General features: G+C 43.4%; 1 protein-coding gene across 2 annotated transcripts in view; it reads right to left on the bottom strand.

The window, feature by feature from the left end:
- The window catches only part of GLB1 (galactosidase beta 1), an 88,758-nt gene that overhangs the window by 37,221 nt on the left and 25,117 nt on the right, over window positions 1-26,420 (bottom strand). For both annotated transcript variants that reach the window (XM_019946911.3, XM_073810952.1), the window contains exons 4-10: window positions 25,887-25,947; window positions 24,300-24,394; window positions 19,260-19,440; window positions 16,811-16,869; window positions 15,266-15,387; window positions 15,139-15,179; window positions 9,636-9,748 (exon numbers count right to left, since the gene is read on the bottom strand). In XM_019946911.3, the coding sequence (XP_019802470.2) occupies window positions 9,636-9,748; window positions 15,139-15,179; window positions 15,266-15,387; window positions 16,811-16,869; window positions 19,260-19,440; window positions 24,300-24,394; window positions 25,887-25,947 (672 nt within the window). The remainder of the gene's footprint in view (window positions 1-9,635; window positions 9,749-15,138; window positions 15,180-15,265; window positions 15,388-16,810; window positions 16,870-19,259; window positions 19,441-24,299; window positions 24,395-25,886; window positions 25,948-26,420) is intronic.

Below are 26,420 nucleotides of genomic sequence, written 5' to 3' on the forward strand. Positions count from 1 at the left end.
CACTTTTGACATGACCAAATAGTAACAATAATTTTATTTACTTGCATATTACAGTCAAACGAATATGACAGAATTTACCTATGGTTATGTATGGTTTACATAACCATAACCTTTCAATATTAGGAGTTGAATTATTTCCAACTTTTGATATTATAAATAATATTGCAATGAACAACTTCATGTCTATAGCATTTTCCATGTTCAGAATGTTTTTTAATAAAGTTCCAAGTGAGGGGTCATTAGGTCAAATGATATAAGCATTTTATATGATTCTTTTTTTTTTTTTTTTTGCGGTACGCGGGCCTCTCATTGTTGTGGCCTCTCCCGTTGCGGAGCACAGGCTCCGGACACGCAGGCTCAGAGGCCATGGCTCACGGGCCCAGCCGCTCCGCGGCATGTGGGATCCTCCTAGACCGGGGCACGAACCCGTGTCCCTTGCATCGGCAGGCGGACCCCCAACCACTGCGCCACCAGGGAAAGCCCTATATGATTCTTAATATAGTGTATGCCAAAGCTTTCACCAAATGTCTATACTTGTTTATGTCTTTTGCCCAATTATCTAATTGGATCTTGAATTTTTAATCAGTGGTATGAGCTCATTATATTCTCATTATTAAGCCTCCATGTGACTATTCCACTTGCCACAATCTTCTGTCTTTAAAAACAAAATTATAGTGAATTTTCATTGACTATCATACAGCAAAATTCTAATCTTCTGTCCAACTAATTAATATGTCAGAAAAGAAATAGACAAATATGCCAAAATATTATACTTCTGAACCTTTATTTCTCCATAGTAATTTGTACTTTAATCATAGTTTTAAGAGCAGTCATAAATACTGCTTCTTATCCTACCTGTTTAGAGGGACCAATTCAACATGGGAAGCAGCTCTTTTCCCAGTGTAATACAATAGATTCAATGGTGACCAACTTTTCTTTTCCCAAGATCTCTAATGTTTTCATTCATTCATCTAACAAGCTCTTAGGAAGTACTTTGGGAAATTCCCTGGCCAGAGATTAGGACTCCATGCTTTTACTGCCAGGGCCCGGGTTCAGTCCCTGGTCAGGGAACTAAGATCCCACAAGCCGTGGCAAAAAAAAGGAAAGTACTTTGTGTCAGGTCTTACGCTTGGTACTAAGGATAATAACAGCCCCTAGTCCAGAGTGAGAATGTATAAACAAGTTATATTAGCAAACTAGGAGAAGTTGTGTCTTCAAGATTTCCACAGTATAATGTGGTGACAGAAAACAAAGTGTAACTAAATCTTTAGAGAGACGAATCAAAGACAAACCCCAGAGAAGGTAAAGAGATGTGTCCTCATTTTCCAGATGGATAAGGGCAGAGGGACCAGTTTGTGCAGATGCCAGGAGCTGTAAACTGCACCTCCTGTAAAATTCTAGAATTTTATGTACCTTCATTTTAAGGCTAGAGACTCACATATAAGAAAGTGAGAACTGAATAGCACAGGGAACTATATTCAATATCTTGTAATAACCTATAATGGAAAAGAATCTGAAAAAGAATGAAAAAGTACTGAATCACTTTGCTGTACACCCCGAACCTGACACAACATTGTAAATTAACCACACTTCAATATTTTTAAAGTGGTACCAAAAAAAAGGGGGAGAATTGAAAGATGAGGCTTGACGAAAACAGGGGCAGAGTCATGGAAGGCATCCTGACCAGATCAGCATTTCAGAGAAACCACTCTGGAAGACAGACTAGAAAAACCAGGTCTGTAGGAAATGAATAGACTAATGCCACAAGAGTACAGGTGACGCTTTAAAAGACTATCTATTTGGATTAGCAGATGCAAACTATTATATATAGGAAGGATAAACAACAAGGTCCTACTGTATAGCATAGGGAACTATATTCAATATCTTGTGATAAACCATAATGGAAAAGAATATGAAAAAGAATATATATATATATGTATAACCGAGTCACTTCTGCTGTAGCAGAAATTAACACAACGTTGTAAATCAACTATACTTCAATAAATTTTTTTAAAAAAGACTAACATTCATTAAGTAATATTCACATCGAAATCCTTAATTATCAGACGTAAACACTGTGTCCACCAGCAACATGGATCATCAAGAGACAGCTGTGTCTACCCATTGAGCTAATGTCATTCCAGCCATAAACCAAGAAGGACTATCAATCAGCCAGTGTAGACTGGTCCTGGGTCAAGTTTCAAACTTCATTAAGCTTCTGAGGTACTGAAAATCACGATGGCCATTCTCTCATGTCCAGTCCCCGCCCAGCTTCACTACCACCCTCATGGAATTCCGAGATCCCCTCCAGTCATCAAGGTCCTCAACTACAACTTAATTTCTGCAGAATGACCCATCTTCAGAAAGTCAGCTGGACTCATCTTTGATGGAATCCCTATAAAGAATTGGAACAAAACTCTTTAAAAAATCGGTCTGAAATTCATTCAAAAGCATACAAAAATAAACTCACCACTGCCCCTCTCAGGAATTGCTACCAAGGAGGAGGTCGCTACCCTATGGTATTACGCTTCATCCTCGAGGTCAAGGTGTTAACCACGTCTGGTTGAGTTTTACCCACACCAAAGAGAATACATTTAAAAATGCAAATGTCACGAACTTTGTCACGCCTTGAAGAGTCCTGTGTAAGGGCTGCCTGGAGTCTTCACCGCTGAGCACAAGCTTATGCAGTCTGCTGGGAAATTCCCATCTCTGGGAGTCCATGTCAGTGAAAGAGACTGTCCATCTCCACCCAGCTTACTCTTGAGATGAACTAAAGAAGAGACCCATTCGACTTTTTAAGTCTTTGGTGAAGGAAAGAGGCAGAAAGAGCTATATATGGGAGTATTTATGATCCCATTTCTTTTCCTCGATGCAGACAAATACTTTGAATACCATCTAACAAACCATCGAAGTGAACATCTACAAAGGCTCATAAGAAAGAGCTCACTTTTAAAGTCGTTCATTTCTCTCTTCCAAACCTGAAATATCAAAAAAGAGAAGTGGGGAAAGATGACCACATCTTAAGCTGCAATGTATCATAAGCTACTGAATTACATTAATTTCTGAAGACTCTGTCTCCTTCATGGGTTCATTTTACTGTGGCCACTGGTTAAATGCTTGGGATCCTCTGGGTTTGTCTTTTGCTTGGCCCGCTGCCCTTCTCACTCAGCTTCTGCGTGCAATCTCAACCTCTCCTGGACTTCAGCCTCCACCTCCACAATGAGTGCAGAATCCGTGCCAAACGGATTCTTCCTGGAGCTTCTCATTCTTAAGTGAGGTGCTTGCCAGACAGACACCTCCACCTGGATGTCCTCAGAGGCATCCTGAGCTCAACTTGCTTCTCCCTCCCCCTTCCCACCTGTGCCTTCTCTGCAACCCTCAATGTTAGCTGCTGACCCCAATACCAATCTAGTTATCCAACCAAGGTTGTAACCTGGACAAATCAATGACTCCTCATTCTTCCTCACACCGGCATTCAGCCAGTTGCCAAATTCCACCAGTTTTACCTCCTGAATATTTTTCAAATCAACTGCTTCCTCTCCACTCCCCGTTGGCCCTGCCATCATCTAACTCCTAGGTTACTGCAGCAGCTGCTGAACTCATCTTCTGCATCCAGAAGTGCCCCAAGGGAGGGTCCTAGCAGTGCGTTCTCATGGTCATAGGTTTTTGTAAAATTTGCAGAAGTAATGCAATTTAACCACAAAAGGCTAAGACCCTCGCCTCTTTCTGCTCCAGCTTTCCTGTGTTAAACATCCTCTTGGGTCAGGAGGCTTTAGAGTGGCTACAGGCATCTTTGAGATTCAAACAAAGGAGAGCTGAGGTGGGGATTTATTTAATTTGGGCACAGAATATATTTACAAGGTTCACTGTCACTCCTATGAGGAGGTAAATTATTGCTAACAGATTATGCTGACTCGCAATATGATTGTGCTCTAAGGCATCCAGTTCCAGAAATATGTGGGTTGTGGAGGGGAAACAGGGTTTAAAATGTTATGGGGCCAGATCATCAAAAAATCTACAAACAATAAATGCTGGAAAGAGTGTGGAGAAAAGGGAACCGTCTTGCACTGTTGGTGGGAATGTAAATTGATACAGCCACTATGGAGAACAGTATGGAGGTTCCTTCAAAAACTAAAAATAGGACTACCATACGACCCAGCAATCCCACTACTGGGCATATACCCTGAGAAAACCATAATTCAAAAAGAGTCATGTACCACAATGTTCACTGCAGCTCTATTTACCATAGCCAGGTCATGGAAGCAACCTAAGTGTCCATCGACAGATGAATGGATAAAGAAGATGTGGCACATATATACAATGGAATATTACTCAGCCATAAAAAGAAACGAAATTGAGTTATTTGTAGTGAGGTGGATGGACCTAGAGTCTGTCATACAGAGTGAAGTAAGTTAGAAAGAGAAAAACAAATACCGTATGCTAACACATATATATGGAATCTAAAAAACAAACAAACAAAAATGGTCATGAAGAACCTAGGGGCAAGACGGGAATAAAGACGCAGACCTACTAGAGAATGGACTTGAGGACATGGGGAGGGGGAAGGGTAAGATGGGACAAAGTGAGAGAGTGGCATGGACATATATACACTACCAAATGTAAAATAGATAGCTAGTGGGAAGCAGCCGCATAGCACAGGGTGATCAGCTCGGTGCTTTGTGACCACCTAGAGGGGTGGGATAGGGAGGGTGGGAGGGAGGGAGATGCAAGAGGGAAGAGATATGGGGATATATGTATATGTATAACTGATTCACTTTGTTATAAAGCAGAAACTAACACACCATTGTAAAGCAGTTATACTCCAATAAAGATGTTAAAAAAAAATGTTATGGGGCCAGGACCTGTCTACAGAAATTTCTTCCAAATATTACAGCTCACGCATGAAAGAATTGAGAGAGATCTCCCCAGTTTAGATAACAATCCTAAATATTCATATAACGCTATCAGTAACAAAATGTGAAGCTTTCCTGTTTTTCTAAACTATCAATACTAAAAAACAAATTTCAATCAGTCACACTTGAGAGAGATTGCCAGTCTCTCTAGAGAAGAAGATTACAAACATTGTTATCATCCGAAGAGACAATAAAACAGCATGCAGCCAAAAGAATATAAGGGAAGAAGGATGGCAGAGGTGTTTCAGTTAATAAAGCCAAAATATGTTCTTAAGTTTTGTGATGTTTGCAATTATTTTAATTTAAAAAATTTAAAACTTGTAATGATTTTTAAACAATTTTTGTTGGGGTATAGTTGATTAATATTGTGTTAATTTCAGGTGTACAGCAAAGTGAATCAGTTATACATATACATATATCCACTCTTTTTTCTTTTTAGATTCTTTTCCCATATAGGCCATTACAGAGTATTGAGTAGAGCTCCCTGTGCCATACAGCAGGTTCTTATTAGTTATCTATTTTATATACAGTAGTGTGTATATGTCAATCCCAATCTCCCAATTTATCCCTCCCCTCACTTATCCCCTGGTAACGGTAAGTTTGTAATGATTTTTTTTTTTTACTCATTTAAATATACATTCGCTTTTGGTGCCTCACTCAGTACCCTTTCTGAAATGTATATCTGACTATGTCACATGGTGTATTCAGCAGCATTAATGTTCTTGGTGAAGGAGGAGATAGCATCACCTATACCTTAAGGAGAAAGCATGGCAGTGCTGGTTCCCACTAGATGGGGAGAAAAGACCAGGATGTAAATAGAGAAGTGCAGATAATTAAAGGTCCAGTTGAGGTTGGAAGTACAAATCCCTGTTCCAGCCAGTCCACACTGAAGTTCACAGTCCTCCTGCCTGGTTTCAGGGCCAGAGTGTGACAGCAGAATGGTCCAGGCCGGTGGATTGTGGAGCAGGCGCCCTTGAACAGCAGCAGAGAGGGCTATGGAGGGTGATGGTGAAAGACTCTAACAGCCATCAATCCTAAGAGCCAGGGAAGATCAAGAAGATGTGAGGGGTTGCAGGGGTTGGGGGAGGGGGCAGAAAGAAGTAGCTAAATATATGGGAGAATAAAAACGTGAGGTTATGATGAGGCCAAAGATTAGATGATGTTTTGTGCAAGAAAAGCACATGTAAATATCTGCTTTTAAATTTGACTTGGATTGTTTTTCTATGTTAAGCATAGAAAAGCTCATTATTTCAGAAGGCAAATGATTCTAAAAATAAACCTGCCACGGGCTTCCCTGGTGGCGCAGTGGTTGAGAGTCCGCCTGCTGATGCAGGGGACACGGGTTCGTGCCCCGGTCCGGAAAGATCCCACATGCCGCGGAGCGGCTGGGCCCGTGAGCCATGGCCGCTGAGCCTGCGCGTCCGGAGCCTGTGCTCCGCAACGGGAGAGGCCACAACAGTGAGAGGCCGGCGTAGCGCAAAAAATAAAAAAAATTAAAAAAATAAACCTGCCAGCAACACTACTGAGAGGTATATACCCAAAGGAATCGAAAGCAGGGACTTGAACAGATACTTGTGCCCCAATGTTCAATGTAGTATCATTCGAAATAGCCAAAAGATGGAAACAACCCAAGTGTTCATCAAGAGACGAATGGGGTGGATAAACAAACTGTGGTATACAAGTCGTCCCTCTGTATCTGCAGAGTATTGATTTCAGGACCCCCACAGATACCAACATTCCAGGAAGCTCAAGGGACTTGAGTACATCTGCATATGTTCCGTGCACATTCTCTCATATATTTCACATCAGCTCTGCATTACTTATAATACCTAATACAGTGTAAATGCTATGTAAATAGTCGTAAATACAATGTAAATGTTATGTGAAAAATTGCCCGCGTGCAACAGACTCAAGTTTTGCTTTTTGGAACTTCCTGTAATTTTTTTTTTTTTTTAAATATTTTCAATCTGTAGTGGGTTGAGTCTGCGGATGTGGGATCCACAGATATGGAGGGCTGTCTGTATGTATACAATGAAGTATTATTCACCCATGAAAAGAAATGAACTTCTGATACATGCTATAACATGAACCTTGAAAACATTATGCTAAGTGAAATAAGTCAGACACAAAAGGAAAATATTGTATGGTTCCACTTTTGTGAAACATCTACAATATGCAAATTCACAGAGGCAGAAGGTAGACTAGCGCTTTCCGGTGGCTGAAAGGAGGGGGAAATGGGGAGTTATTGCATAATAGTTAGCGTTTCTGTCTGGGTGGATGAAAAGATTTTGTAAATAGATAATGGCGATGGTTACACAACATTATGAATGTAATTAATGCCACTGAATTGTACACTTAAAAATGGTTAAAATGACAAATTTTGTTATATATATTTTATCACAATTTAAAAAAATTAACATACAAAACCCACTGAATTGTGTACTTTAAATGGATGAAGTCTATGGTATGTGATTTATATCTAAATAAATCTGTTTAAAAATAAACAAACCTGAAGTGGTTTGTGAGATGAGGCAACAGACTGTAAAAGAAATAAGTCCACAGGCACTACAATAAAATCAAAGAAATCAGTAACTTAAAAAGGGAAGTACAATGGAATATTCATGTACAATTTAAAGAGACAAAAAAATTAAATATAGTGTATGTGGATGCATGCATTTGTGGTAAAAAAATCCCAAAAATGTGTGTGAAAGATAAATACTATTCCTCCTCCTCCCTCTGAGGAGGGAGGAGAAGAAACAGGAAATAAACCCAGCTTTATCTGTGATGTATTATTTTCTTAAAAAATCAGAAGCAAAGAACATAAGTCTGTTCTCTACGTCCATTGAGTCTGTTTCGGGACACGTGTTTTTCTAAAAAGGATATAAAAAGGTTGAAATTAAAGCATTGTGAAAGGTATACGAGATAAATACTAACCAAAAGAATGCAGGTAGTATTAGTATCAGACAAAACAGACTTTAAGGCAAAAAGCATTATCAGAGATAGATGACTTCCATATAATGATACTAAAAGACCTAATTCTCAATCTACATACTAATAACATGGCCTCAAAAACTGACAGAACTACAAGAAGAAATACATAAACACAACTCTCTCAATAACTAATACAATAAACTGACCAAAAAATTTAGGAAGGATATCAAAGATATCAGCAGAACCATTAATAAGCTTAATCTAATGAACACATATACAGATTATAGCCAACAATTATAAAACATGAAGTCTTTTCGAGAATACACAGTATATTTGTTCATATTGGTATAGGCCAGGCTCTACCGAGAGGTTCAAGAAACTTCAAGGGATTGGTATCATGCACACTACATTCTCCAACCACAATGCAAATATGTGAGAAACCAACAGACTAGAAAAATATTTATGTTTCATAATTTAAAAACTCACTTCTGAACGTCTGAAGGGTCAAAGAGAAATCAAAATAGGCATGTTTAAAAGCAAACAATAATAAATATATTACATATCAAAACTTATGATATGGTACCATAGCAGTACTTGAAGGAAATGTATAGACTTGAGTATTTATATTAGAAAAGAAAAGAAGAAAGCCCAGTTTAAAAAGCTAAGCTTCAAATAAAGGAAGGAAATAATAAAGATAGGAATAGAGAGCTCTGAAACAGAGAACAAACGTACAAGACAGAACTTGGGAGTCATCGCTCTAAATTCTACAGAGATTAAACCCACAATAAAAATCACACGAGCAACATTTTAACCACACATCTGGAAACGTAGATCAAATGGACAAACTCTAAGAGTAGTTAAGTATAGATCATATTTTTCAATATGTTTAAAATTTTTCATAATATAACTAACACAGGCTTAAACGGAGACTACAGCATACTTAAAACTAACAGGAAAAAAAAAAGTCCATACCATTTATAGGCAGAAAATCTTTGTTTTTTAACTTCAAAACTCAGGTGACTGAGCAGAAAAACTGTGGGTTTTTTTTTAAAGCCACACAGAGACAGGAAACCCCACCTGGGTGCGTTAGATGCCTCAAAGGTCACAACGTTAGCAAGGACTAAGCATTCAGGTGTCAGGCCCGGAGGAAACAGCAAATCACTTGCCCCAAATAGAAAAATGAAGCATTGCTGACAGCTCACATTTGTACCGTGTTCAGAATGCCCACGGATTTTCTTTCCTGCGTACTTCAGCTACTTATGTGGACACACATCTTCTTCTGTTTAGTATGAATAATAGTATAAATGGCCACCGCTTACTGGACAACAGATGTGTCAGGGCTGTACCGGAGGCCTTACCTGTGTTCTTTTTAATCCTTACAACGTACTGTGGAGCACCTTGCTGACAGGCTCACTTTTTTTTTTTTTGCGGTACGCGGGCCTCTCACTGTTGTGGCCTCTCCCGTTGCGGAGCACAGGCTCCGGAAGTGCAGGCTCAGCGGCCATGGCTCACCGGCCCAGCCGTTCCGCGGTATGTGGGATCCTCCCGGACCAGGGCACGAACCCGTGTCCCCTGCACCGGCAGGCGGGCTCTCAACCACTGCGCCACCAGGGAAGCCCTCAGGCTCACTCTTAATCGGGTGGGACAAAGACTCAAGGCCAAGTCTTGCTCATGCTTCCCTTCATCCGTCCTTTTAAACACAAAGGCTCCAGGAAGTTGTCTACAGCGCATTGTGAGTCCCGGGCAGGCTCTGGCCCAGACCAGCCCCTGCAGCCCGTACAAAGCACTCACCTGCTGAATAACATCCCGCACAGCAAAATACTTCTCACTGAGGTCCCCGGCCTCGCTCAGGGGGGCATCGTAGTCGTAGCTGGTGGGCTGTGCTTGGTAGGGCATGTTGGCCCCTGCAAGACAAAACCGTGCCACTAACTACTACGGAAGGCCTTCCCCTGGGAAAAGTTCTTTGGGATTCATGGCTTGGCATTGTGGAGGGAGAAAATAAGGAACACATTAGAGTCAACTGTTAAGTGACACAGAGGTGGCCCTCAGGAGGCAAGGTTTAGAGAAACGAGTTTCTTCCTGCAAGTGGCCCTCGCCAAGCTCTTAGAGCATACAGAGCACCCTCCCCATCCACTCTCTCAGCGACCCCAGCAGACAGCCCTGTCACTGGACAAGCAGGGCCTCTGAAGCTCCCCACAACCCCCCTGGACATCTCACAACCAGCAACAGCAAGACTTATGGCATGACTCACACGTCTGACTGTTAACCCTGCAGCCGTGATCTTGTTCATCACCTCATGTGTGGCTGAGAAAAGGTCCATGGTGGACACACCAGTTTTCTGGGCCCAGGATCAGCAGCAAACAACTAAGGGGCTATCAGACCAAACAAACTGGGAGATGACTGCAGACACACATCAGCCCACTGAAAGTCAAGTGTAACCTTGGGCGTTTGTAATGTCTGCAAAGAGTTGGGGGGGTGCTGTGGTGTGCCTCTCACATTGACTCACTCATTCCCCCAGTTACCAGGAGTGCTTGCTGAAGACGGCTCTCAGATGTGCCCCTCTCTGGTCCTTGACATCTGCTGGGCCGCCTTGCCCAAGATTACACCCCTTCTGGGATTGCCCACATCCAAAGATTGACCAGTGCAGGGATATAAAAGCCCAGTCCCCTTGCCTCAAAGGGCCATCGCAGCTCCAGAGCTCCCTCTAGAATCAGCTGAGCCACTTTTGAGACTGCATCACTGCCCAGCTTCTCCTTCTGCCCAATCCTGACTCTGATGTTGCCGCTGGGAGCACACCCCAATAAACTTGTGCCAGGCAGTCTCAGAGTACGTTTCCCAGGGAACGTGACCCGCCACAGAGACTAATAAATAATGGCAATACTGTGGATGCAAAAAGCAAACAGCGTTGCAATTATTGTCCAAGGGGCACAGTCTAGACCAGTGGGCCCCAGCCTTGTCACAGGTGATATTCACAGATAGGAGACTCTGCAAATTTGGGCAGTGACCCTGTGTCAGTACAACTTGCCCTGGCCTGAGAGTCACGTGGAGAGCTCATTAAAACACACTCCTTAGCCCAACCTGGGATTCTGACTCAGCAGGGATAGGGTCAGACCTGAGACTCTGCATTTCTAAGCAAGCCTCCCAGGTGAAACTGACGCTGCCTTTTGCAGACCAGCAAGGCTCCATGCCACCCCTTTCTCTTCTACTCCAGAGAGCGTTTTGCAGTGCAAGTGTGTGAAAGAATAAAGTTATTTTAGGATAATCTTACATCCAATCTAATTTTTAAGTAAATGAGGCACAAAATCTGACAGTTCACTATGATTTAGTAACAAATTCCTTGGAGTGATCCCACAGCTCACGAATGATGGAGCCCTCCTGGGTGATCCTACTGGTGGCGGGGTTGACAGATGAGGGAGGCCAAGGATCAGGTCATCCCCCAAAGACTGTCTAATCTGTTCAATGCACAGAATCTACATTTTGAAAGACCTGGGCCACTCCACCAATTGAATTGATCCAGTCATATTACTTTTACTCTCCTGCCTCTGGGAACACCTATGTTAAAACACATCCTTTGCTGTGAGATGCAAAGAAAAGAAAAACCACATCCCTTGCTGCAAGGAGCTCACCTTCTCCTTTATGGTCCCTCCTCTCACTCAGTGTGGCAGCGACCTCGCTCGACTAGACCAAGGGCATCCTAGTGGTAGTCATGGCCTTGTTTACCCAAGGCCCCTGCAGAGCCATGCATGAGAAGGAGCTCTGTGAAGGAGTGTCAACAAGCGTGAACACCCAGAAACATACTTTACGGGCCAAGGGAACCCAGGCTGGGAAGTTGGCCAACGGGTTACAGGACAGACTGGAAAACTAAGTGTGTGCAGTTCTACCAGCAGAATCTTCCTCTGGATGTTTCAGATTCCCACAGGGCAGTGTCCTAGGGAAACAGTGCTGACTTCAGCCTCCTCTGGCCACGCTGGGGAGTGTGAGGTAGGAAGACAAGAGAACTGGCAGGATGTACCGCTCCTCAGCTTTGCAGGGTGTGTGAGGAGGAGAGGACAGCCTGGCTCCCGTGCGGATACATGAGCACAGAGTGGGCGCCTATCTGCACAGCATGGGCAGCTATTGTGGGCAGGAACGCAGTGAGCACCTGAGCCAGAAAACCTGAGGTTTTCTCCCATGCTGTCCTCTGGGAAGCTGGCCCGAAGAACTGCAGCCAAAAGCACAGACTGCTCACCCCCTCGCCCAACTCCTGCAAAGAGACCAGGCAACAGGGCAGGAGAGAGAGGCCAGCAAACACAGAGGGACTGGTTTGGGGGTTGGAAACACAGGCTTCAGGCTGCAAGGAGTTATCCAAAGAGCAGTGACCAGCTTTCCAAGGCCTGAGTTTGAGCCTAGGCTCTACTCTCTGCCAACTGAATGGGAATCTTGTGGACTTTTTTGGTACCCTGCTTTTCTTATCTGTAAAGTGGGTCCATAATCCCCAGCCCAGATGAGACTGCTATGAGGACTAAATGGGAAAACAGAGGCAGAAAAGAGCCTTGTATTGTTTATGGCAGGGTCAGGGGCAAGGGACAGGATTAAGGACAACTTCTCAGTGGTAGTTTTATACATGTAAATTTTATTTATTTATTTTAAAAATTTTTATTGGAGTATAGTTGATTTACAATGTTGTATTAGCTTCAGGTGTACAGCAAAGTGAATCAGTTATTATACGTAAATTTTAAAAAAGAATGTATTGGGACTTCCCTGGTGGCGCAGTGGTTGAGAATCTGCCTGCCAATGCAGGGGACACCGGTTTGATCCCTGGTCTGGGAAGATCCCATATGCCGTGGAGCAACTAAGCTAGTGTGCCACAACTACTGGACCTGCGCCCTACAGCCCACGAGCCACAACTACTGAGTCTGCATGCCACAACTACTGAAGCCCACACGCCTAGAGCTCAAGGTCTGCAGCGGGAGAGGCCACCACAATGAGAAGCCCGTGCACCGCAACAAAGAGTAGGCCCCGCTTGCCGCAACTGGGGAAAGCCCGTGCGCAGCAACTAAGACCCAACGACGAAGACCCAATGCAGCCAAAAATAAATAAATAAATAAATATATATTAAAAAAAAGAATGTATTGTTTTCAATAAAATAATAGGATATAGAAAATTGTTTCATGAACTGTAAAGTTTCAAACAATATCAGCCTTTATTCCTGGATTGGTGACTGGTCTTGGTTCCATGGATGGAAGCTAGGAGGAATCCCTACTTTCTGAATGCAAAAGGCATCACAAAATCTGAAGTGTTTCTAAGGGGAAGACAGACACAGGGCTGATCTAACTTCAATTACCAACCTTGGCACTCTACTATCTTTTAAGAAATGACATTTGAACTTTGCATTATCTCCATTTTTTGGCTCTAAAAATAATATTAATAATACTTTAACCAAAGTCTTCTCCTTGACCATCCTGCCCTGCACAAAAGATAGCAGTTTGAAGAAGAAACTTCATTAAGAGCTGATAGTGTCCAATTACTAACACCAGGAGACTGAGGTCCAATTAGGCTTCCAAAACTCAACTGTAAAGCATCCTCAATGACTCCTAGAGGAAAATGCAGATGTGGAGAGATGTGGGGAATGAGGTTTAGAGAAAAGCAATATAGGATGGTTTGTCTTTGCAAAAGTCAATGGCAATGAAGAGAATTTTACCATAATTTTTCCTACTAAAAAAAAAATGACCATATAGGCCATATAGGAATGTAAAATGGTGCAGCTGCTTTAGACAACACTGTGGCAGTTCCTCTAACTCTAAGTATAGAGTTAGTTACCATATGAACCAGCAATCCCACTCCTAGGTGTACAGCCAAAAGAACTGAAACAGGGGTTCAAACAAATACTTACACATAGGTAATATTACACATAGGTAATAACGTTCACAGGAACATTATGCATAATGGCCCAAAAGAGGGAACATCCCAAATGTCCATCAGTTGATGAATGGATAAACAAAATGTGGTATATCCACACAATAGAATATTATTCAGCAATAAAAAGGAACGAAGTCCTGATACACAGTACAATATAGATGAACCTTGAGAAGATTATGCTGAATGAAAGAAGCCAAACACAAAAGACCACAAACTGTATGGCTCCCTTCGTATGAAATGTCCAGAATAGGCAAATCCATAAAGACAGAGAGTAGACTAGTGGTTGCCAGGGGCTGGGAGGAGGGAAAGTGGGGCATTTCTTGGGTACGAGGTAATGAAAATGTTCTGGAATTAGATGGTGATAATGGCTGCACAAGTTTGTGATAAACTAAACACCACTGAATCGTGTACTTTAAAATCATGAATTTATTTATTTTTTTGGGGGGCCACACCATGTGGCTTGTGGGGTCTTAGTTTCCCGACCAAGGATCAAACCCAGGCCTTCGGCAGTGAGAGCGCAGAGTCCTAACCACTGGACAGCCAGGAAATTCCCCAAATCATGAATCTTATGGTATGTGAATTATATCTCAACAAAACAAAGTGTTTTTTTAAAAAAAAAAAGAGAAGAAAAAGACCAGAATATACGAACAAGTAAGTTATAGCCAGAGACTATGATCTGCCCGACTAGCTTGATTTAAAACAATAGCTTCTAAATGTACAAGTTATGTCTCTTAAATTTTTTTTTAAGGAAGAATGATTTTTTGACCTACTGTATAGCCAGAGAACTATACTCAATATTTTACAATAACCTATTAGGGAAAAGAATCTGAAAAACAATACATATCTATATATTTATATCTATCTATATCTGAATCACTTTGCTGTACATCTGAAACTACCACAACACTGTAAATCAACTATACTTCAATAAAATAAAAAAAGAAAAGAAAACTTTGAAAGATTCGTATTTACATAAGAAAAATATTCCATTTCTATGATTCTATAACACTTTTGTAAATTAAATGAAAATTCTGAATTAAATTTTAAAAGAACAAGTAATTTGTGAGCATCTCAAACAAGTATAGAAGGGTAATTTATAATCATCAAATGCAGTTCCTCATTTATATAACATTGATTATTTCATAACACCTGGATACTCAATTTTTTTAAATCAGTTCTCAATAGAAAAGTAAATTCAACATTTCTCTCCTCTTCTTAATAAACAAAAGAAAAATTATTTTTAAAATTATATATGCAATTTTATATATTAGAAAATTTGGGAGAAAGCAAGCAAAAATAGAAAATAACAATTGTCCATAGGCACACCCCTCCAAAAATCAAGCACCAAAAACATTTTAGGATTAGATTCTACAAACAGATGTTAAATTGCTCTTACCATTCCAATAGGCAAAATTCGTGCCACCTATAAACATGTACCTACAAGGAAACAAGAGAACAGACAGTACTTCACCATGAGCCCACAGCTACGGAGAACAGCCTCCCCTCTGAAAAATAACACTCACATGTTCACACTGGCCCCTCGGGAGAGAATATCGTGAAGGGAGGAAGCCACCGTTTTAGTCTTGACTGTTGAGTGAGGTTGGCCCCAATGGTCTAACCAGCCAGTGTAGAATTCAGAATTGACCTGAAAAGAGAAAGGAATATGGAGCTTAGGATAGACTTAAGACCTTTACATGCTGGGCTTCTCAGTAACTACTGCCCTAGGTTCTCTACCGAGGAACAGGTGGGGAGAGGAGCTGACATTCACTACTTTACCTGGAGCTGGGGGACCAATGAGGACATCCCATATAGCATTGCCTAAACTCAGGTCTCAGGTGTGAACAATACAGGTGTCCCTGAAAAGTTGTACCTGCATCAAAATCTTGTTAACCAATCCTCAGTTTGAATATGGTAGGAAAGTTTGTTGGGCAAAAGAATCAGATGACAAAATGTTTATAAAATAACTAGCTCCAAATTCACCCTTTGTGTGAATCTAGATTTTCAGATCTCAGGTTGACTTAAAGTGAGGTAGACTTGTCCAAATATTCTGCCAGGCAGGCCCCAAGCGCTTCATGTTTCTGTTGGGCATGACCCTGCCAAGCCCTTGATCTTAGAAGGAAAGAGAAATCTGGACGTGTTCTGGGGACTTCTTGTCTCAGACTCCAGGAAATAGCTCCACCCGGAGTCTGGGAACTCGGGTTCTGCATGGCTCACGAAGCAGAGACCAGGTTCAGAAAAGGCTGCTTTGTACAAAGGTGGGTACACAGGCGGGGCAGCCTGACTTGCTGCACGGAAGGCACAGGATATTCCCCCTTACACGGGGCCAAGTGACAAGGACAACTGCCACAACTGCAAGGAGAAGGGAAGCACAGAGAGGGCTGCATCATTGATGGGCTGAGCACACCTGCCAGGACCTGGCCTCCGTCTCCACCTCCCAGGTGCCTACACAGCACATCACAGAGCCCCGCGGCTCCCAGAGTGGTCAGCAACCCTACCTCCCCGTGTCACCTGGTTGCTTGTCAGAAATGCAGAATCTCAATCCCCTCCCAGACCCAACAGATCAACGTTTGCGTTTTAGCAAGAGTCCCACGTGATTTGTAAGCACACTAAAGGTGGAGAAGCTCTGTCACAAAGAGCTTTCAAGAAACACAGACCTGAACACAGATCCTGGCCCTGCCACTCACCAGCTGTACGACCCTGGGCAAGTGACATGGCCTCTGAGTTTCACTGAAAATGGAGACAATGATACTACCTATGAGAGCTGGCACGATGACCAAATACGATGAGGTATGCAAAAGCGCAGAGCCTGACGGAGGCGGGATGTTCACTTCGGTCCCCATTCTGCCCCCCTCCAGTGCAGGGCCTCAGTGTCAAGTAGCAGCACTGCTTCTGCTGTTTCCCATGTGTCCAGAAGGGGGTCTCTACACTCCCATCAGCTGCTGACCTCAGACTCAGAGAAACCAAGGATCCATTCCCACCCTCCGCAGCAGTTAATCGCTCTCTCCCAGCAGCGGTAATGAAGTTAGTACAAGCAAACAGTCTCCCCAGGCCTCACGCCTGATTCTTACCAAGGGTCCTTTGGGTTCACTCTTCCTCTGGATTAGGAAAGCAGCTGTGACGTTGACACCTGAAAAATGAGAGGGAGAAGAACGGTCAGCCATGGGAATGACAAGAAGTTAAATAAAAAGACTCCTTCGTAGGACTTGCGCCTGAGGCCCCCGCCCTTCCCCACACCCCCAGGGGCTTGCACACCTCCAAGCTAGCTTTAGGTGAGGACTCAGGCCATCCATTTGACGGACCGTGGGGACCACAGAATGATGCTTCCTCTGTGAACAGTGCTCGGGCCTCTCCTGACTGCTTTCCTTTGGGAGATCACGGCACAGGCTTTGTGCTTCCTGTGTCCCCGGCACCTGGACACACGGCTGGTCTCTCTCTCTCTCTCTCTCTCTCTCTCTCTCTCTCTGTCATTCCAGACCACTCGTGAACTCAATTTTTTCTTCTGAAATATTCCATTAGGATGCCTGTATCTCATCTTGCTTCCCATGACTCTGTTCTCCCCTCCACCTCTAAAGAGAGAAGGGGTTTCTCCCCAGAGAGGTAATGGGCTGCTTTACATCAGTGAACACGCACAGTGCTTCCCAGCCAGAGCAGAGGACACCCTGACCCCACACTGCACAGTCCAGTTCCCGCAGTGGGTGTCCCAGCGTGAAAGGGACACCAGCCAAGTCTCCAAAACCCCCCTGCTCTTGGACAAGCCTTGGGCTTCTCTGTAAGGCCAGCTTTCAGGAGGGAATGTGCTGATCAAGAAAGAATGGAATCTCATTTATTTTATGGCTGTAAATTTCTCACTATTAAGCATTCAGTAGCTTCCAGATCTTTAAATGCTGCTCTCAGGCGCCTCTCCTGGGATCTGACCCCAGGCACTGCCCCTCTTGCACACAAATGAATAAAGCTACCACAGCCCCACCTGCCTCAGGCACACTGGTCTTGAGTGTCTGTCCTTGAACCCACAGAAGAAGCATTATTTGTATGTGCTGTCACCCTACATACAAATAATGCTTACAACTAACTCATAATAATCTTCAATTTGTTCCTCCCAACAGAAAAATACTGTGCTTTTTCATCACTGTGTTGGGAAGTGTGCCAAAGCAGGACGAAACCAGCATGCCACTTCCTGTGCAGCTCTTTGTAGATGAGTTATTTCATCGCCAAATGCTCTGAGCAACGTACCATGTTTCTAGAAACACTCAATTCACTCAGAGCCAGTTACTTCCTTGTTGGTAGGGTAGAAGAATCTTTTTAAAAATGCAACTTCAGTTTTCTGTACATCCTTCTCAAAAGAAGGCAACGCTGGGTATGTGTCTCATCCCTCAGATGGGAGAACAGCGGGATCCTTATGCTACTTGAAGAGCTGGTCTTTTTGGGCAGGGCAGTAACTTTTCATTTTGAAATAATTTCAAATTTACAGAAAAGCTGTGAGAATAGTACAAAGAACTCATCTTCCCTTCACCCAGGTTCCCCAATTGTTAACATTTTACCACATTCATCAGGTTTTCCCTCTCTATATGAATATACATATTTTTTTCTGAGTCATTTGAGAATAATTTGCAGACAGAATGGCCCCTTACCCCTAGATACTTCAGTGTGTATCCCCTAAGGGCAAGGGCATTCTTTAAATAAACAGAACTCAATGATAAAAAACAGGAAATTAACATGGATAGAATACTATTATCTAATCTAAAGGCTTTATTCAAAGACTTCAATTGTCTCAATAATGTCCTTCATAACAACAACAAAGGAAAAAAAAAAAACACGGAAAAAAAAAGTCCAGGATCACACACTGCATTTAGCTGCCATGCCCTTTATGAAAGCTGCTCTCAACCTACATGAAGATTTCTTAATGTCATACAGCCCGAAGCATCCCAGCCCTCCTTTCATGTGTGGAACCTCAGCAGCTTACACAGCACTAATGCATCAGGAAGACAATTTTTCGTAGCATCCGCCAAACCACCTCCGGCCCATCACAGTTCCCAGCCTTATGAGTTTATGTAGAAAGAAAATGGAAGTACCAGGTAAGTTCCCCGAAACCCAGGACCGGCCTCAGAGTTCACGATGGCCACGACCCAGCCCGAGCATCCAGCCACGACTCGGGGGACAGGGCGAGCAGGGAAGAGCAGCACATCCCAGACAGAGCCTGAAAGGTGGAGCTCCTCAACCTGGAACTGCTCCTGGCAGGCAGCCCCTAAGAGAACAGGACTCCAGGCTGCAGCCAGCTCCGCCAGGGCTGGAAATGGAGCTCCTGACCTAAGGGCCAGCTCAGCTGACATAAAATGATCTCTGCAATGGAGGGGTGCAATATCAGGTGTTCTATTTTACCCGTTACCAGATACAGGAAAATCTGGGAAATCTCACTCGATATGCCCTTGCCACTTGAACAACAGCTGTCTAGAATGACCGATGGAGTAAAAAGCCCAAACCTGCCTGCTCAGCTGGGTTTCTGTGACTGTAGACACCAACCTGCTCCGAAGTCCACGGTGGCATAGAGCCCCTGCAGTGCCCCGCACTTCAGGAAGCTCTCATGCGCCCCGTCCGTGGTGAACAGAAGCACGTCCTCACCCAGGTGGTAGTGGAAACGCTTCTGCAGGAAACGCAGGTAGTTGTAATCACAGGTATAGTAGCTGCCATATTCATTTTCAACCTGCAAATTTAAAGAGAGGAGGGGAAAGAAATCAGGAGACTCCAACGTCCGAAGGCAAGCTTTTGTTTAGAGAAACTACCTGCATATCTCTGAGATGACAAGGCTTAGTAATATCCCCAAATATCTCCTACACTCAGTCCTCAAAACTCATTTTCCAAAAAGCAACTTAGCATAAAAACCTACCTTCTAATACCTCCCAGAAATAAGGAAAACAACCAATGTGTTAGTTTTCAGGTTGTAGTGATAGTGTCCCCTATAATACGTAACCGATACTTTAAACATTACATAAATAATAACTTTCCATGGCAGAAATATTAAAAAATGAAGAAAAATCATCTGTTAATTCAGTGGGTAGAGGCCAAAGGATGTTGCTAGAGATCCTGCATTGTCAGCCTCCACCACAAAGAATCACTGGGTACAATGACAATAGTGCTGAGGGTGGTAACCCCTGCTCTGAAGTGTCCATTCTCAATGAGGTGGAGAGCATCCCCAAGGAGGTGGGAGCTGATTTTTATAGGATTTAAAAAAAAAAAACCTTATTTTTCATATAAAGTATAGATATATGTACAATTATACAGTATATCTCAGGTATTAAAATTTCATGGGGGGCAATTAGAAAAATATGTCTAGAGAGGATCTTTAATGGGCAACAATGAAAAAAAGGTTAAGCAACATTGCTCTAAAGCAATAAAATGAATGACCTTCATTTATTTCCAATACACCAGATACACCAGAAAATCCAATACACCAAAGAATCTTAGAGGTATAGAGGTTGGTGAAAGAAGCATGACACTGAAAAATACACACGATACAATTTCCCGAATAGAAAATCGAAATCAGTCAAAACCAAACTATCAAGTCTTGGTGTGCACATAATCGGTAAAAGTGTAAAGAAAAGCAAGAAGCTGACGGCTACGAAAGTCAGAACAGTGAGAAGAAGTGGGGTGTGATGAAGAAGGACACCTGGGAAGCTTCCAGGGTCCTGGCCACGTACCATTTTCCATCTTGGTGGTCATTCTGTAGCTGTTCTTGTCATAATGCTTCATTATTGCACATTAATGTGTGTGTGGTATACTTCACAATTTTACAAAAATTTAAAAACTTCCCACACATAACAATTTCTACCTGCACACAACGCAAAACAAATTTTTGTGATCCTAGGGATACGTGGCCTTTGAACATGAGCATAAGAAACTGTGAGCCTCCAGAAACGAGGTGCCCAGTCTGAGAGTGGTTGGAAGAGATGGTTAAGGAAGCTTCCCCGCAGGGATTGCCCGAGGCAGCTCTAGACAGAAAGGCACTCGCTGGTCAGGGAAGCGGGAGAGGTAGAGAGTATTCCTGCAAGGAGTATGCTGTTGGCAAAATTGCTAGTAGCTCCATGAAGCCTATGGACAGAGTCGGGGAGTGGGAAGGGAGTAGGGAGTGATGTAGAAGAACTAGACACCACCATCATCATCTGCAAAGCACCTCCTCCCAAATGGTTTAACGCACAATGGTTTTCTCAGCGAGAATCCCTCTGACTATACTTTCATGTTATGGGTTCAAGAAGCAAAACAGGGCTTCCCTGGTGGCGCAGTGGTTAAGAATCTGCCTGCCAATGCAGGGGACACGGGTTCAAGCCCTGGTCCGGGAAGATCCCACGTGTCGCGGAGCAACTAAGCCCATGTGCCACAACTACTGAGCCTGTGCTCTAGAACCCGCAAGCCACAACTACTGAAGCCTGTGCACCTAGAGCCTATGCTCTGCAACGAAGGGTAGCCCCTGCTCGCCGCAACTAGACAAAGCCTATGTGCAGCAACAAAGACCCAATGCAGCCAAAAATAAATAAATAAATAAATAATTTTAAAAAGAAGCAAAACAAGGACTTCCCTGGAGGTGCAGGGATTAAGACTGCGCTTCCAGTGCAGGGGACGCGGGTTCCATCCCTGGTCGGGGAACTAGGATCCCATATGCCGCGAGGTGCAGCCAAAAAAATACTAATAATAAATTAAATTTTTTAAAAAAAGAAGCAGCAAAACAGGTAGTGGTAGGCCAGTATCAAGGGCTTCACAGGTCATGAAGCCATTCTGCAATAGAAGGTGTTTGCCACTCACACAGAGCAGGAAACTCCCCTTGGATGACTGATCCTGATACTCTGATTAGTGCCTCAGAAGTCCCTTTGGAAATAATTGAAATAAATCTTAAGAAAAGCTTTGCAAATACTGGCAAGGTACTGTCCCCCTCGTTTTCTTTTTTCTCCTCTTTAATTAAGAGCTACTTAAATGGCTGTGTCTTCCTTCATCATCTGGCTGCCAAGAAGTTCAAAGCTAAATTTAAGGGTCGGCTTTAGCAACTAAGACGGCCCAGAGCCTCTGCACCTCTCGTTCTTTTCTGGCCACGCCCCAAGCCAATGTCATTGATTTTCACTTACTCTTTCAAATCTTATTTATCCATTATCATCATTGTATTAAGATAAAATACAGGACTGTAGTTTAAACAGGATTGTAATAAATGCATATACCTAATTTGGTTAGGTTTTTAGAGAAAGAGAAAAGCTCAACATTCGCAAGACAGCTTCGTGCTGCGGTCACAGGCATCAGAGGCCCAAGAGTCCCTGTGCAAACCTCAGCTCTGCCTCTTCTTATCCAGGTGGCTCCACCCGTCAAATGTCTCTTTGCCTGTAAGAGGTGAGTGTACCTACCTCACTGGGTTGTATGAGGATTCACTGAGCCAATACATGAATAGGGCTTTTGCACAATACCTGGCACCTGGTAAGTGCTCAGAAAGCTGGCAATAAAGCATACAGTCAAGTTCTCTATCATTGCCAACGAGAGGAAAGCAGAGGTGTGTGTGGAGGCGGGGGAGGTAAGAGGAGAAACACACAGAAAAGGGCTTGAGACTCATAGACGAAGTTGCAGTTAGCCTCAGAGGAAAGCTGATTTTTCTAGAGTAGGAGTTTGCCAACTTTTTCTATAAAGGGCCAGAGAGTAAATATTTGGAGCTTTTTGGCCATATGTCTCTGTCTCAACTACTGAACCATGCTATTGTGGTTCACAAGCAGCCCCAGACAATATATAAATGGTCGGGCATGGTCATGTGCCAGTGGCCTTTATTTACAAAAACAGGCAGAGGGCCAGGTTTGCAGGTTGCAGGTCTTTGTTCTAGAATAATTATCTCACCCTGTAAGCTCCTTGATAAAGCAACAAAACACTGCAGACGTTTTCAGCTGTTCCTCTTCCAAAACAGCAGGTATAAACAGGGCTAATCCCTCATGATGAGTACCTCACAAATTGGATGAAGCAAATTTGTGGGTGGAAGGCGCCCACTCCTAATTATCAAGGGGCAAAAGGATTAGGTGGGATTTTAGCAGGTGGAGATGTGACGGGAGGAAGGGAGAGGAAGGAAGCTGAGTCCTCCGGCAGGATCCACGGTCAAGTTCAAGTCATCTGAGGTTGCCAGGGATGGACACAGGAGGAAATTCCCCCCAAGACAATCAACTTTGCTCTCCCTTGCACAGTTCATATTTGTTGACATTGTGGTGCATTTCAATAACCAAAAGGTACAGGAAAGTCCTCAGCAAAAATTGAAAGTGATTTCGGCAGAAGCAGAGACTAAAAAGCAAGGGAAATTGAGGAAAACCTGAGATCAAGAGAAAGGAAGAAGACCCAGCTATGCAGATACACCCAGTTTCAGCCTTGAAATCTTCATACAGGAAAATGGGCTCCTGTAAGCTTAACTGGTACAGACTCAGGACAGGTGAGGGGCAGTGAGTGCTATCAGTACACCCCTCTGGGAGTAGCAGCCTGGCCTCTCTCCACCACGCAGGGCACCCTGGCCAGCCCAGCCCTCTCATATCTGAAGGGCATGGAAATGGCCAGGCTCCCTCCCCACAATGACCGTCCCTGCAAACACTCCACAGTGCTGTTCACAAGAAGGAAATCTGGCCCACGCTCCCCTAGGGAGCACCGCACGCACCCCCTTGCTGGTCCGGGATGCAGCCAGTTTTACATAACGTATTCTTTGCAATCAGAGCATCCTTGGTAAATGACCAACAGACATGGTTTTGTTTTACCTAAGTATTTTTACAAACATCAAAAATCATCGCAGGTCAAGTGTGCCTATTTTTCACTTGAAAAGTTCTTGCCACGTGATATACCTCACAATCTACCAGTCACTGCAAAGTGAAAAACACATGGAAGAAGGAAAGTGAGGGCAGGAAGTGGGAGAGAAAACACAGTGGCCCCAATTCACTGCATCCTCTTTCCACACCCATGGAAACTGACGGCCTAGGCAGTGCAGACGCCAAAGTGGGTCAGTCCATGCTGCATCCCTGTGGCCAGAAGGCAACGTGGCACCGGAGAGGAGCCAGGCTGCAACACCTGCCAGCTGCGTGACCTTGGCCAAGTCACTTAACCTCTTTGAAGATGGTGGTTGGAATAACTGAATAGCATTTGTAGGGTATCCAGCAGAGAGTCTCACACAGCAAGCATTCAAAAATGGTAATGCCTCCCCAGAATGCAATTTAAATCAAAGCACCATCTGTGGCATTGCCTCTTAAAGAAATAGACATATGAAGATAAACAGCAAGGACCTACTGTATAGCACAGGGAACTATATTCAATATCTTGTAATAACTTAGAGTGGAAAAGAAGCTGGAAGAGAATATATATATTCGTATATATGTATATGACTGAATCACTTTGCTGTACACCTGAAACTAACACAACATAGCAAATCAACTATACTTCAATTTTAAAAGTTAAAAAGAAAAACAAAAAGAAAGAAATAGACATATGAGGTTCATGTCTGCTTCGTTCCCATATATAATGTGGATGGATGGAAACCTCCCCTGACCCGGCCAGGCTCCTCTCTGCAGTTACCTGCATTGTTATAATCGGCCCTCCATTCTGATAGAGGAGGGGCCTCATCTTGGGCAGAAGGATTCCCAACCACTTGTCCACAGCTGCAAGGTAATCTGGAAGACAACCAGGTTTAACACCATCACACGCCTTTTTCTACAAAGAGACACAACACAGCCTATTACCCTGGGGCTGGCAGCAGAGATTGAACAGACTGGATTCAACAACCACTTTCTGAAATGGGGGGGCACTACATGCACTAAAAGTCTGCTAAAAGTTGTCCTGCTGGGCTTCCCTGGTGGCGCAGTGGTTGAGAGTCCACCTGCCGATGCAGGGGACACGGGTTCGTGCCCCGGTCCGGGAAGATCCCACATGCCGCGGAGCGGCTGGGCCCGTGAGCCATGGCCGCTGAGCCTGCGCGTCCCGAGCCTGTGCTCCGCAACGGGAGAGGCCACAACAGTGAGAGGCCCGCATGCCGCAAAAAAAAAAAAAAAAAATGTTGTCCTCCCGAGAGTTGTCTCCTCAGTGGAGCTCTGAAAGGACAAGGACCAGTATGCCTGGTATCTGCCCCTGCCATTAGGACAAAAAGCCTGCAGCACAGGAGGCATCCACCAATGTTTGTTGAATGACTGAGCGATGTGTCCTCTCTGTCACAGTTGAGTTTTTTTAAAATTAAGTTCTAATCAATTATACATTTACATTGTCAAACGGGGATAAGAGAGTACATAGGTCATAAAGTTGCTGTAAGGATTAACTGAGATAAAATGTGGAAAAACACTAATATACTAAGAGCGTAAAATGTGAGGGTAGTACACTAAGAAGGAAATGCATATAGAACATAATATACTAGCCTTTTACACAGCAAATTTAATCAGTGTTAGCTGCTCTTATGACCAGCTTCATCACCAAGAGAAACTGAAGCCTTCAGAAGACAGAAATGCAGCTAAGAACTCTACTCAATTCTCTGTAATGACCTATATGGGAAATGAATCTAAAAAAGAGTTGAGATATGTATATGTATAGCCGATTCACTTTGCTGTACAGCAGAAAGTAACACAACATTGTAAATCAACTATACTCCAATAAAAATTAAAAAAAAAAAAAAGAACAGCAGCTAAATGGGACCTGCAGATCGATCAGGGTTTACAGCTAGACAAGAAAAAAACCTATCATTTTATCTATCATTTAGTTATCTAACTCTGTAAAAGTAGACAAAGGAACTGAAGACACCGCAGCTACTGAGAAATCCAGTGACACCACCGCAGAAACTACACCTGCCATTCTGATTAGCTGGGAGTCGGCACCAGCCATGTCGTATTCTAAGAACAGAGGCAGAGAAAGCATTAAAATCAGCCAGTGAACCGCAAACAGGGCCCAGTGCCAACTCAAAGAGTTCCCAGGGTATCAGCGAGATCTGGTCAAGCTGTTCGAATAATCCTTCTTTCCTAAAACATTCAGTACCTGGAAGAGCATGATGAACGCTCACACTTTTGCTAAACTTTCACAAGCATTCGCCCAGGAGTACCCCAGCCTTCGAAATACCTGACTCTTTTGATATAAATTATCTAAGCTTTCTTAAATTCTCTTACGACATCTGTAACAACTTACCTGGATCACTAGAACGGAGAACAATAGATTCGTTCTCTAGTAGCCAAGCAGGTAATCCTCCCTAGGAGAGGGGAAAAAAAAAAAAAAAAAAAAAGGAAGAAGAGGCCATGATAAGGTCTTAGGGGAGACAGAAATTACTACTATTAGCAGTGAGGGGAAAGAAGAAAAATGTCATGGAGAAGGGGTATTTGAGCTGGGCTTTCTGGGTTGTAACTTTCAGGGCAATTAGAAATTGTAAACATAATAAAAATAAGATCACTGGGCATGAATGCAATGTTTTGAGAATCAAAGCCTTTTCTACAGATTCCTCCACTTAACCTCACAACTACCCTGTGAGGCAGACAGAGGCCACACCATGAACTTCTTTTTACAGATGAGGAAGCTGACTTCTGTACGTGACCACCAAGAGGAGGACCCATGCCTTGTGACCCCTCCCTGCTCCTCTCTGCCTGGGCACTGCTCAAGGTAAAAGACAACTGGGTTTGCTCAGTCACAGGCCCGTGTTACCTGGAATTAGAGACTTACCAACGCTGC

Source organism: Tursiops truncatus, chromosome 10, assembly GCF_011762595.2.
Source record: "Tursiops truncatus isolate mTurTru1 chromosome 10, mTurTru1.mat.Y, whole genome shotgun sequence".
In the NCBI taxonomy this organism is placed as follows: domain Eukaryota; kingdom Metazoa; phylum Chordata; class Mammalia; order Artiodactyla; family Delphinidae; genus Tursiops; species Tursiops truncatus.